This window comes from Misgurnus anguillicaudatus, chromosome 18, assembly GCF_027580225.2.
Source record: "Misgurnus anguillicaudatus chromosome 18, ASM2758022v2, whole genome shotgun sequence".
Classification (NCBI taxonomy): Eukaryota; Metazoa; Chordata; class Actinopteri; order Cypriniformes; family Cobitidae; genus Misgurnus; species Misgurnus anguillicaudatus.
The window spans coordinates 25,111,904-25,125,000 of NC_073354.2; the positions used below are offsets into that span (position 1 = coordinate 25,111,904).

A 13,097-nucleotide genomic window follows, 5' to 3' on the forward strand; every position below is an offset into this window, starting at 1 on the left:
TTTATTTCTAAAACATAAAAAATATACAGCCGCAGAAAAAATTAAGAGACCATTTCAGTTTTTCTAGATTTACTATTCATAAGGAATGTGTTTAAAATTATATTTACATTAACATTTCTGCCATATTCTTAGTAAAATGTTTGTTTTTTACTTGCATTTATTTACTGATAATTGAAATGGGGAAAACATAGTCAAAATGTAAAAATAAATGCAGCGTGTTCTGATGTTCAATACTGCAGAGAAGTTCAAATGAATTTTTCAACAAACAAAAAAATATTAATGTTTTACATGTATTTTAGGAAAATAAACCCAGATTTTTAGTCACATCTTTCATTGGTCTTGTCATGCTCGTCTTTTACATTTGCTGTTGGATGACTTTATGTCACTCCCGAGGTTTGCTTTTGTTGAAATTCAACAGACATTGGATCTAGAAATTATGATTAAATCAAAACTGGAGTGGTCTCTTAATTTTTCGGCAGCTCTATAATAAAATGTTGGTATTTTAATTGTGTGATGAATTCTCTTACCTTCCCAGTGTTCATCCAGTCACAGTGAGGGAGTAAAGATACTGATGTCCATTCACTTTGGACTAAATACTCAGGACTCTTTGGACTTGCCTACACACCACTCATATCAGATTACAATCAACCCCTCTTAAAAGTCCAGAATCCATAATTACTGTATAAAAATGACAGTAGGCTTTTTAAGGAATATATCCAGTTATTTAGAACAGATTATCATTGTTTTTTAGAGAGTGGATATTTTGTTAAGTTCAACAAAACATTTTTTTATTCTGACCTTTTTTTTAAATTTATTTCAGTGTTCTGGAACAAAGATCTATAGATGGACACATTACATACAGTATGATTAAAAAAACTTTTGTAATGTTGTAGTGGAATTTAAAAATCACATTTACAAGTGTAAATATGGAAAGATGAGGAAAACCCTGAGCAGTGCACACTAGCTATAGTCAAAAAAAAAATTTCAATTCAATTTTATTTATATAGAGCTTTTCACAATTTTTAATTGTTTCAAAGCAGCTTTACGTTAATATTTTAAGGAAAAAGCATAGAAAAGCGAGTGTAGTAATAATGTAACGTATACAATAAAGTATTATGTTGGCGGACTCTCCAGGGGATGAAAAACCCCCTAGGAGAAAAACCCTCCTGGCTAGTCCAGGTGGAAAACTCCTAGGAGGAGAAAACCCCCTGAGAGAGATACATATATATTTATATATATATAAATACTATCGGGTAGTGAACGGCAATGACACCTTGGACCATGAAGTTCAATACAGTACTATTAAATCCCTTTTTCTTTTCTCAGGACAGAGCCCTATAACTTTAAACGTAGGTTCGAGGAGCCTAAACATTCAGGTCTGTCAATCATCATTATGGGCGTATATAAGGCAGCCTTCCGGCCTTCGGGTCCAGCTGCAGGCTTTTCCGGCATCCCTTCTCCTCCTTCACTGCTCTCTTTCTTCCTCTGTGCAATTCTGTTGAAAGGGGGGGGGGGGGGGGGGGGTTGAACATGGGGCTCGAGCCCCGGCCTCAGGTTCGCTCTTTCTGAAGGTTCAGAGCTCAGCTGCAGAGCTCCCTTCGAGGACAGCAAGCCAAGTTTGTTTACCATTAATTATTAAGATCTGAATGCGCAGGCAAACCATTGAAATTATATAAAAATGTACATATGTGATGTGTGAAGATCTCCTTTAGTCAGAATGAGTTATTGTGTCAATGTTCTGGCCACAGATGTTCCTTTTAGCACTGCCACTAAACAGTATTAAATCATAGGGTGCAGGCATTATGTGACACCCAAGGCTCCAATCTGCTATTTAAGGTGCTATTTAAGGTGCTTTTCCTTTTCAGCAACCAAAATGAGACAGACAGTGCTGTCATTTTGAAGGAAAATTCAACAAAAACAAGAATCATTGTGCCAGCTTTACCACATAACACATGATAAAACAGAACAACAATCAAAAGTGCACTATATAACAAACATGCCGTTTTTGTTCATGTGCAACTATAATTATGTCCTTCCTAGATTACTATCCCTGAAAAGAGTAAACATTTTGCTGGTTTGCTAAATGAAACAACTATTTATTGCTCATACGTTCTTGGTTCTTTCTTCTAGATTATAATTTAGTGTTTTTCTCTCTGCAATTTTATCAGAGCTGTCGGTTGAGTTTATCAGCCTGTCTCTCTTTAGAGTCTAGTGCATGATTTGTTCCCCGAAAGTCCTCAATGGTCTTGAAGGCCTTCTGCAGCTCCTGGGTAAGGCTGTTGTATTTGTCTTTCAGGATTCTGTTTTCCATGCGGAGTTCAGTGATCAGGCGACTCAGCTCCAGGTTGTTATGGCCACAACGTCCACGTAGCAGCTCCACGTCTCTCAGCAGGACCTCCATGCTCCTCATCAAATACTCCAGCTTCTCCTGCTGTTGTGACATCCTCTTGTCTGTCTTGCTCTTGTGTTTAGGTATCTCATGTGCTTTAGATGATTATAAAGCTTATAATAGACAAGAAGAAAGTTGATGTAGAAGTTCAGACATATAAATACAGATTACAATTCTCTCTTCTTTTTTAGTGTCACTTGTGAACTCCTAAAAGACAAATCCAGTTTGCTGAATCCGCTCCTTGTTTTTCTTCCTTTATCTCTGTTTTCTGCACAGTTTTTTTCCTCTTTTTCTAGACAAACTCTACATGCATATGTAAAAAATAAAGGAGTAGTTCTCAACTGGTTTTAAATTAGGAGTTAGATTTTACATAAACAATTAGGGGTGTGACGTCTTGTGCGACGGGATGTAGAAAAGACAAGGATAGTAACCTGGATGGTAACCCATGATGACTGAGACCACTGAAGGACAAACTGCCATTCTCTAGTCTCTGTAACTAGATGAATGGATTTAAACACATAAACAAATTAACTATCCCTACAGTGTAGACAGATCGGTCTGTTTCTTCATTAGTTCATCAAGATGAAGGATCCATGATTTTATGTCCTGTCAGGCAAAGGCAAACGTCCGATTAGTGTCTCTCCTGAACTTTAAGCCACTGTAAGGTGATTATAATGTCAACACAAATAGCTACTGTAGCCCCAGACTGTTAGTAGACTGTAAAACCGTTCGAACATTACCTTTGTAAATATTAAAGTATACTATATTATTAACAATAGTTTATTAATTAACCATTGTTAATAATACAGAATACAGCATATTACACCCATACGGCAAAAATATATATTTTAAAATATAATTTTAAATATATTTCAAAGTCTACAAATAATTTTTTTTGCCATTTTTTGTATATTTTTAAAAAAGCATTTATTTTTACATCGCATTGAAAAAAGTTGTATGTTACAAACCTGTAAACATAACAAGTTTGAAAAGGTTAAAATTAAATATATTTCAACTGCAAAATAAATACTTATAATTTTATTTTTATATACTTACTTATACATTTTATACTCATATTTCATACATTTTATGCAAACCTTTATATTTTTGCAAAAAAAATTATATAGGCTATATTTTTGCTATATGGGTTGTAAAATTAGAAATGTATTTGTTGCCCTCGAATACATTTTTAAAAATATGTTAATATAAGAAAATTAAACATTTTCAATAGAAAAATATTTAATTAAGTTTACTTACTACGAAATGTATTTAACATCTATTTAAAACATATTTTGGCCAAAGAAATCAATTTTTGTCGTATAAGAAACTACAATAATAAGTGTTACATTCCCACATTAAAAATACTGTAGCATACTTTAGTATTTAGTAGTCAAGTTTCTAGATATTACAGTGTTTTGAAGATTATCATTAATTTAAAAGTATGTTTCAATATTTACAACTTTATTGTTTACTATAGTTAGTAGCCTACTAAATAATATTACAGCTATACATTAACAATGTAGTAGTAAGTGTAGTAAAGCCTAATTACTATAATATACTAAAGTATAGTACTAAATGTATCACAGTTTAATTCATACTAAAGTAGAAAACAGAGTTAAGTCTCTGAAAGCAGTCAGGTGCACACGGTAAAACGAATCCAGCCAAAAACTCCCGTCCAAATAAAAATCTACCCAATTATGTCTGTTGACTGTGGATAAGAGATGAGAACACCAATAAGATGCGCATGTAATCAGTGAGTGGATGTGACAGGCCAAGCGGAAGTGGCCACTGTATCATAGCAACGCGAATGTAAACAACGCACGCGCTTAGTTTTGCTACTTTCTTTCTGGTGTTGTTTTTCTCTTTCTACTGTACTTATTAACGCAAGTCAAAATGAACGAACCCGATTCGTTTCCAGTCGATGAGACAGATGAAGCTGGACCATCTGTTGAGCCTGAAAACCAGGAGGAGAGAATCAAAGCGCGCCGTCTGCGCATAACCGCACGGAATGAGGCCAAAAAACGGTACGCTTTTTAGTATTTGTATGAAATAAATTCTATAGTAAACCACAGTACATTAAGGTTGAATAACAAAACAGTTTTCAGTAATTTTACCACAGTTTATTAAACTAACGTTATGGTATTCTTCATGTGGGACATGGACAATGTGTTGTTGCAGACAAGAGCTTGAAGGAGATTCCCAGGAAAAAGAGGTAATCAAAGAGGAAACACGGACAAGTCTAAAGGAGGTGGAGATATGTGAAAAGGTGAGATACAAGTAGATACAATAATAATGTCATAATAATTACCAAACATTTTCATCCCAAGATCATGTATTTCTCAATAACTTTATTTAGGAGTCTTGCATTAAGTCACCATTTTTTTATTTATTTTTTTGCATAATGTTATTGACTGACACCAATAAACACGTCTAAAATGATGCCTGAAAATGCATTTAAAATATGCATGTAGTGTGTGAGGTAGGCTATATTTGGTTACAGTCCTCTGCTTATTTCACAGCACATAGCAAAATTGCAAAGTGATGGCTTGGAGCTGGTGACCAGCATTTGTGTAGCTGCAGATGCCAGAGAATCAAACAGGAGAACAGAGCAAGAGGAGGCAGATCGGCTGAGGTATCCACATTCGGCATTACAGGGATCCTAGTCCAAATTCTTCTAGACACTTAAGGTGTTAAAGGGATAGTTCACCAAGAAATGAAAATTCTGTCATCATTTACTCACAATCATGTTGTTAAAAAAAATTGTTTTAATGAACACAAAGGAAGATATTTTGAGGAATATTTGTAACCAAACCCCATTGATTTCCATAGTATTATTTTATCCTACTATGGAAGTCAATGGGGCCTTTGATCGGGTTGGTTACAAACATAAATTGATTGTGTACCAAAAGTCAATTGATAGGGCACAAATAGAGCCCAAAGCTTTTTTGAAAATTGTACCGTTCAAACGAATTGATGACCCTTGCATTCATTGTCATCTTTGCCTTTGTTAAGGAGAGAAAAGCTGGAAAGCAAGGCCAAGTCCAGCTTGGAGAAGTTTGAGGAGATCACTTACAAGTGGACAGATGCCAAAATGAAACAGACACCACTTAATCTGAGAGATGCTTTAAACAACCAGCAGGACCTCTGCAACCAGATTATACATGAGAAGAATGAATTGATCAGTGATCTACAGCAGGTGCACACAACACTTTAACCTGCAACCAATGCAAAAACATATCAAATCAATGCCAACTTGAGTCTTTGTTTATATAGGAGCTGAAAGCGAGCGATGATCGATATGTCGAAGACCTAAAAAAGCAGACTAAGGACATAGACCTGCTGATCGAAAGGATGGAAGAACAGATCACAAGTTTAAAAAAAGCATACAGGGATAAGCTGCACCAGATTGGGGTGTGGTACTGGCCTAGCAGCTTCAAATCATATTTACCATAGAGTTTTTTTTGATATGTTTAGTATAATTAAGTATTTACACCATAAAGACAGACCTCGGAATGTATACTGCTTCATGTAATTCCTTTTGGAATATTGCCATTACAGAACGCTTTTGGTGATGAGAGGAGTATTTTGCTAACCAAAAACAGAAAAAAATGGGAACAACAGATGAAGGAACGTCGTGATAAAGAGGTATACTGTTTGTAAAGAAAAAACATTGGCAAAAAAAGTCCTTCTGACAAATAGCTAAAAGATTTAAAAATTATTTTTGTCTGTAGCTGAAGAACATGATCAAGAGTTTAGGCCTCATGGAGGAACACGAGGACCGGCTGCAGAAGCTGAGGGTCCAAATAGGTGAAGAATGCAACATAGAGAAAATTAAACTGGATACAGAAGTACAGGTACATACACACAATATTGAAACAACTTTAAAAACTGCTTACATATATATATACTGTAAATATATATATATATTTTATTAGAGACTTTAACACTTTAGGGAGAGGTTTAACGAAGGTTTCTTTCTTTTTATTTGTGTAGAATTTAAGGAAAAGGGTACAGGAGGTGAAGTTTAGTTGCCATCTGAATCAGGAGAAACTTGATGACAATTTCAGGACTTTAAAGAAACGAGAAGAGGAAAACGCGATCTTAAAATCCCAACTAAAGAGAAAACTCATTAGGTACTTACCACATTAAGTAAGGTATACAGTCGTGCAACCGCATTAACTAAGTTAACTAACGAAATCTGAATTTACTTTTTCAGAATGCAAGATGCTCTCAACAACCTAAAGTCTAAATGTGCAGAGCATGAAAAGGAATTAAAACTGGAGAAACAATCACTGAGCAGGGACTACGCACGCCTCAACCAACAATACAAAGACATGCAGAAGAAAGCAAGGTGAGCACACTTACATCATAAGACATTAAAGGGACACTCCACTTTTTTTGAAAATATGCTCAGCTCCCCTTGAGTAAAACATTTGATTCTTACAGTTTTGGAATCCATTCAGCTGATCTCCGGGTCTGGCGATACCACTGTTAGCATAGCTTAGCATAATCAATTGAATCTGATTAGACCATTAGCATTGCGCAAATAATAATTAAAGAGTTTTTATATTTTTCCTATTTAAAACTTGACTCTTCTGTATAGTTACATTGTGTAATAAGACTGACGGAAAATTAAAATGTGCGATTTTTTAGGCAGATATGGTTAGGAACTATACTCCCATTCTGGTGTATTAATCAAGGACTTTGCTGCCGTAACATGGCTGCAGGAGGCTCAAAGATATTACGCAGTGCCTGAAAAAGGTTCCCTTTGTAACTTTCAAAGCAGGGGACTATTTTCGGGGCCCTGCGTAATATCAATGCGCTTACTGCAGCCATGTTACATCAGCAAAGTCCTTGATTATTACAGCAGAATGAGAGGAGCCATATCGGCCTATAGAAAATCGCAACTTTTAATTTTCCGTTGTTCTTAGTACACAATGTAACTACAGAAGAGTCAAGTTTTAAATAGGAAAAATATCAAAAGATTTATTTTCCATCTTGATAAAGTCTTTTGAAATGTCCCCAATAAATATTACTGAAAATAAAGCTAAACAAGACCTAGAAGAACGTAAGGCTCAGAATATATAGAATAGTTTTGCAGAATAAATAGGTTTTATGTGTGATATTACGCCTGCTTTTTAAAACAGATTGTGGCACTGTATTATTTTAGTGAGAAAGGTTATAATACATTTGGGGCTATACTGAAAACATCTGGAAGCCTTTGTCTAGCCCTGCTAATGGGCAAAACCTGTGTTTGTGTGTGTGTGTTTGTGTCGCCAGACACTTTTCAGCACTGGATATGCAACGCTATGAAAAGGTATGGCTGATGAATGAAGCAGAGGTTAAGGCCCTGGCACATAAGGCACTGGAGGTGGACAGACTGATTCATGAGCAACAGTTGGGTCTTGCCTGGGAATCACCTCCGCTTTCTTTCATGGAGCGATCTGGCCCATTTGGAAGCGAAGAGCAAGTCCTCAGAACCGCTGGACAGGCAGCTGCAGATGCCCTGAAGGAGGAGCCACAGGAGGAGGAATCAGGAAATATAGTGGAAGAATCTGAGTATCTCCAAAGCACTGGAGATAGAGTTACAAGGACAACAATGAAGAGCATCCTAGAGATGCTATGTGATGAGACGGTGAGTTTTAATGATTAAAGGATTAGTCCATTTTTTTTTTAAATCCAGATAATTTACTCACCACCATGTCATCCAAAATGTTGATCTCTTTCTTTGTTCAGTGGAGAAGAAATTCAGTTTTTTGAGGAAAACATTTCAGGATTTTTCTCATTTTAATGGACTTTAATGGACCCCAACACATAACAGTTTTAATGCAGTTTAAAATTGCAGTTTCAAAGGGCTCTAAATGATCCCAAACTAAGCATAAGGGTCTTATCTAGCGAAACGACCTCACACAATACGTCATCATGTCAAGAGTTCACGGATGACGTATTCGAAACTACCCCCCAGTGTTTACAAGTGTGGAGAAGAGGACTGTTCCGACGTTGTTGTATGTAGAATGATACTAATTAATGTCTTTGTGTCAGTTTATTGTTTAAAATGGTCCGCATATGTGCGTTTCATATATGTAACACGTGACCTTTCTACCTCATTACGCAATTACGTGAGGTCGCGTTGGCGCGTCACAGGACCAGAGATAGACGAGAAGTTATGGTTTAAAAGTGCATATTTTTATTTTTATTGTCAAAATGACAATAGTTTCGCTAGATAAGACCCTTACGCCTCGTTTGGGACCGTTTAGGGTCCTTTAACTGCAATTTTAAACTGCATTAAAACTGTTACGTGTTGAAGTACATTGAAGTCCATTAAAATGAGAAAAATCCTGGAATGTTTTCCTCAAAAAACAGAATTTCTTTTCCACTGAACATTTTGGATGACATGGTGGTGAGTAAATTATCTGGATTTTTTTTTTAAGAAAATTGACTAATCCTTTAAAGCTATTCACTAAATATTTTCTGCAAAAAAATATTTTGTGGCTTAGTAAATGTAACTAAATAAATGAGTAAATTCTATAAAAAAAAAAAATCTTGTTTTTTAACTAAATTTTGGTAAAAATAACACAAAAAGGTGAGTAATTCTAAATGAACACATCATTTAGTAAATTCAACTAAATTTTATTATGTAAAATTTGTAAGAAGGAAAATAAATTTATAATTTTTCTTTGAAAATACTTGAAATATTTGAGTAAATATAACTATCTAGGCAGTGGACTAAAAATAATAGGCTACTTAAAAATATAATGCATCATTTTTGCATCCACTTTTTAAAGTAAATTTAACATTTAAGCAATTTAAGCTTAAAATTGGCTTTTAAGCAATTGCTTAAAATTCCATGTAAAATTTACTTTTAAAAAGTGGATGCAAAAATTATGCATTGTATTTTAATATTTTTAGTAAATCCAACGTATTATTTTGTTCAGTGTATTTTTAACATATGCATTCTGTAAAGTACTATACTAAAAAGACTAAAAAGTGTTTTCAAGGTTTTTTGTTTTTTCTCTACTTGTCTTTCAGGGCTTTCTTGTAGATAGCAAACTGCTTAAGCTGCTGTCCCTTCTGGAGAAGAATGAGCAGTCCCTTATAAAGCTGGATGCTGTTTTCTCAGTAAGTTAAACTAAACTGACTAAAGTGATGCTAGCTAACAGTTACAACTGAGAATCTCATGTTTTTTGCATTAATGCAGGTAATGGGGATTGAGAGTGAGGAGGATATGTACAGAATGACAGAGTTTTTTATGAAGTACAGACAGCAAGATGGAGATCAGATGGAGGTAAATGTGAACAGATTCACCATCGCATTACTTTTTGTTGGTGCTCCTCTTAATGTAAAAGTAAACACAGACTGTACCTCTGTTTCCCAGGCAGAGGTGGATAACGGTGATCAGGCTGAATCAGTGGACCTTATCCATCCAAATGAAGTACTAGTGGCTCTGAAAGATTTTACTGCCCAATACTGCAGACCCCGCAAAGGTTTGGCCTCACATCAGAACAGTGCTTTGGAGTTGAATATGAGAGATGACATTGAAGATGCTGCGTATTGGGAAAGCCTGGCTAATATCATTCCAGAGTCCAAACTCAAGCTGTGGGCTGCACTGGATACAGCTCTCAACAAGTACCAGTAAGTGCACAATTTGTAGTCGATCATTAGAATATCGCACCTTTGATTTTACTTCTAAATCTGGCTTTCTCTCTATTCTTAGACTGCTTTTGAAGTATAACAATTATATTTTCTTTGTAGTACCGTACTAGCTGAACGGTCTGAGCTCCTAGTAGAAACACAGACTATAAAGCAACAGAATACCGAGCTTAGGCATTTACTCCACCAATACACAACCTCCAAGGTAAGTGTGCGTGCTTATTGCATGTAGGTTCAGTTTGGCTGTACATCTAAAGGGGTCATTTCACAATACTTTTTATGATGTAAAATAAATCTTTAGTGTCTCCAGAGTATGCATGTGAAGTTTAGCTCAAAATACCATATAATGAAAAATGTGCCGATTTGGGTGTGTCCTTTTAAATGCAAATGAGTTGATCTCTGCACTTCATGGCAGTGGCGTGGTTGGATAGTGCAGATTAGTGGGTGGAATTATCCCCTTCTGACATCACAAGGGGAGGAACATTTCAATTACCTATTTTTTCACATGCTTGCATAGAATGGTTTACCAAAACTAAGTTACTGGGTTGATCTTTATCATATTTTCTAGGTTGATCAAAGCACTGGGGACAAAATTATAGCACTTAAACATGGAAAAAGTCAGATTTTTATGATATGTCCCCTTTAAAAATATCTGTTTGTCTTTTGATAGGTCAGTGCTGAGCTGGAGAGCCACCCACCCAGATGAGACAGTTTCTTGGGAAATGAATAATCTCTTTAATAATTTTGAAGAAGAAAAAAAATCTATAACTGTAATCTATATTAACGAAAACTATGTATTTCGACTACAATAGAATTTGAAAGTTATATGAATGTAATAAACAATAAAATTGCTTCAAAAGAATGACTCAATGTTTATTTTATAACGTTAATTTTTGATGAGTAAGCTTTTACTTATATAATAAATAAGAATAAACATCTAATTCTTCTTATAGATTATGGACTGGAAAATGTCATTCATTTGCTAGTTTTACAGTATATTAGCACTTACTGTATTGCAATTCCTATTGTTAACACTAGAGGGAGATATTTTAACATTAATAGCAGCGCTGTTTATGACCACTGGCAATGCCACAGGTACGAGTTGCTAATAGAAGTGGATCATCTGTTCGTATTTAGTAGAGAAAGCAGTTTTTGACCAAAGATAAATTTGCCTACTTCCCTCAAAAATATAAAAAAGATTGTAAAAATACCTAAATAAAAATGTCCACTATTTTTATATTTACAGTTATTGATTATAATCTCTGTAATTGGCTACTGTAAGCCTACGAGTTTTATGACTGCATAAAATATAGCCTGTTCTAAAAACATAAATTATAACTCTTCACCCCTCCCATCACGCCTGCGCCTCTCTCTCTCTCTCTCTCTCTCTCTCTCTATCTCTCTCTCTCTCTCTCTCTCTCTCTCTCTCTCTCTCTCTCTCTCTCTCTCTCTCTCTCTCTCTCTCTCTCGCGCACCCTAACCTACCGTTATTATTCCTCTGTCCGCGCGGACATCATGCGGCTGAACTGAGAAGCTTTTGAGACTTTCTTCATAGGTTGTGTCAAACATCAGTAAGTTGGATAAAAACTGATTTTTATGTTTTTATATAATAATTTTATTTTTTATTAATGTATGAGAGCATCTTGTTTAACTAAAAGACTTATTAAATAACTGTTAAATCGTCTTTATAAAACCTTGTCGTACATGAGGTAAATGCACGTCAGAAGTTCATTGTTTAAATCATGTAAAAAAAATTATCTCAATGTATATGCAAAGTTTAACCTTGTCTTAAATAACTAGTAATTGTTTCATAATCTATGGCCTTTTATACTGTAGCCTACTGTAAACTTTGTTTACTTTTTGCTTCTCACTTTATAAAACTTTGTATTGTACAGTATCAGAAATGTGGGAGTTACCCAGAATACGTTTCGGTGACTGTAACAGTTCAGAAGGGAGTGAGGAGACGGAGATCGCGGTAAATATCGGCGGTGTCAAGCACGTTTTGTATGGAGACATGCTGAGCCGATATCCCGAGACGCGTTTGGCGGAGCTGGCGAATAGATCCACGGACTCCGCGCAGGATCTCTCCGCGCTCTGCGATGACTACGACGCATGCAAGCGAGAGTTTTACTTTGACAGAGATCCGGACGCGTTCAGATGCATCATGGATCTGTATTACTACGGAGAGATTCATATGAAAAGAGGCGTCTGCCCTATGTGTTTCATGAGAGAGATGGACTTCTGGGGAATCGATCCGGATTATCTGGACGAATGTTGTAAAAGTAACTTAAACGAGGTGGAAAGTGAACTGGCAGAAATTGCGGAGAAGGTCAAATCCATCCTGGATGACCAGGAGGGCGATGCACAGACAACCAGAGTCCAGAGGTGCCAAGTGTTCCTGTGGAAGCTCATGGAGAAACCGGAGTCATCAATGCCAGCGCGCGTAATCGCCATCGTTTCATTTGTCTTTATCTTATTTTCCTCCGTGGTCATGTGCGTGGGTACCATCCCTGAACTGCAGGTGCAGAATGCCGATGGACAGTTCGTGGAACACCCGAGCCTTGAGGCCATAGAGACGGCTTGCATCATTTGGTTCACCGTGGAATACATTTTGCGTTTCGTCTCTTCTTCCAACAAGGTGCGCTTTATGCTCTCCTTCATGAATATAGTAGACTTTCTGGCCATCATGCCTTTCTACGTGGTGTTGATTCTTACGCATCTGGGCACCGCTATGATGGAGCTGGCCAACGTGCAGCAAGCGGTGCAAGCGTTGCGCATCATGCGCATTGCGCGCATATTCAAACTGGCGCGCCACTCCTCAGGTCTCCAAACTTTAACCTACGCGCTTAAGAGCAGCTTGAAGGAGCTGGGACTCCTGCTGATGTACATGGGCATCGGGATTTTTTTGTTTTCCGCGCTGGGGTACACGTTGGAGCAAAGCCACCCGGAGACCATGTTCACCAGCATCCCGCAGTCCTTCTGGTGGGCTATCATTACAATGACTACTGTGGGTTATGGAGACATCTACCCAAAAACTACGCTGGGGAGGTGTAACGCC

The 13,097-nt window shown here is 36.5% G+C and overlaps 2 protein-coding genes and 1 long non-coding RNA gene across 3 annotated transcripts in view; 2 read left to right on the forward strand and 1 right to left on the reverse strand.

Annotated features, from left to right (window-relative positions):
* Positions 1 to 2,014: 2,014 nt before the first annotated feature.
* Positions 2,015 to 4,424, reverse strand: LOC129430091 (uncharacterized). The gene is made up of 3 exons (XR_008639391.2): positions 4,293 to 4,424; positions 2,931 to 2,995; positions 2,015 to 2,502 (listed from the first exon to the last, which is right to left on the reverse strand). It is a non-coding gene; the product is annotated as an uncharacterized lncRNA (long non-coding RNA).
* Positions 4,156 to 10,901, forward strand: drc1 (dynein regulatory complex subunit 1 homolog (Chlamydomonas)). The gene is made up of 14 exons (XM_073856153.1): positions 4,156 to 4,413; positions 4,568 to 4,655; positions 4,909 to 5,021; positions 5,402 to 5,585; positions 5,663 to 5,800; positions 5,948 to 6,034; positions 6,121 to 6,243; positions 6,383 to 6,522; positions 6,606 to 6,740; positions 7,670 to 8,024; positions 9,419 to 9,508; positions 9,588 to 10,021; positions 10,142 to 10,244; positions 10,710 to 10,901. Exons 1-14 carry the CDS (start codon positions 4,283 to 4,285, stop codon positions 10,743 to 10,745), a joined length of 2,157 nt encoding a protein of 718 aa, XP_073712254.1. The 5' UTR covers positions 4,156 to 4,282; the 3' UTR covers positions 10,746 to 10,901.
* A 600-nt stretch (positions 10,902 to 11,501) lies between these two features.
* The window catches only part of kcnf1a (potassium voltage-gated channel, subfamily F, member 1a), a 2,734-nt gene continuing 1,138 nt past the window's right edge, over positions 11,502 to 13,097 (forward strand). The window contains exons 1-2 of the mRNA XM_055186316.2: positions 11,502 to 11,610; positions 11,935 to 13,097. The exon at positions 11,935 to 13,097 is cut by the window's right edge and continues 1,138 nt beyond it. Of these exons, the coding sequence (XP_055042291.2) occupies positions 11,943 to 13,097 (1,155 nt within the window). The 5' untranslated portion in view covers positions 11,502 to 11,610; positions 11,935 to 11,942. The remainder of the gene's footprint in view (positions 11,611 to 11,934) is intronic.

Coding starts and splice junctions, on each gene's coding strand:
- drc1 (XM_073856153.1), top strand. CDS start 4,283: ATGAACGAACCCGATTCGTTTCCAGTCGATGAGACAGATGAAGCTGGA. Junction 4,414..4,567: donor CGGAATGAGGCCAAAAAACG/GTACGCTTTTTA, acceptor GTGTTGTTGCAG/ACAAGAGCTTGAAGGAGATT. Junction 10,022..10,141: donor ACAGCTCTCAACAAGTACCA/GTAAGTGCACAA, acceptor TTTTCTTTGTAG/TACCGTACTAGCTGAACGGT.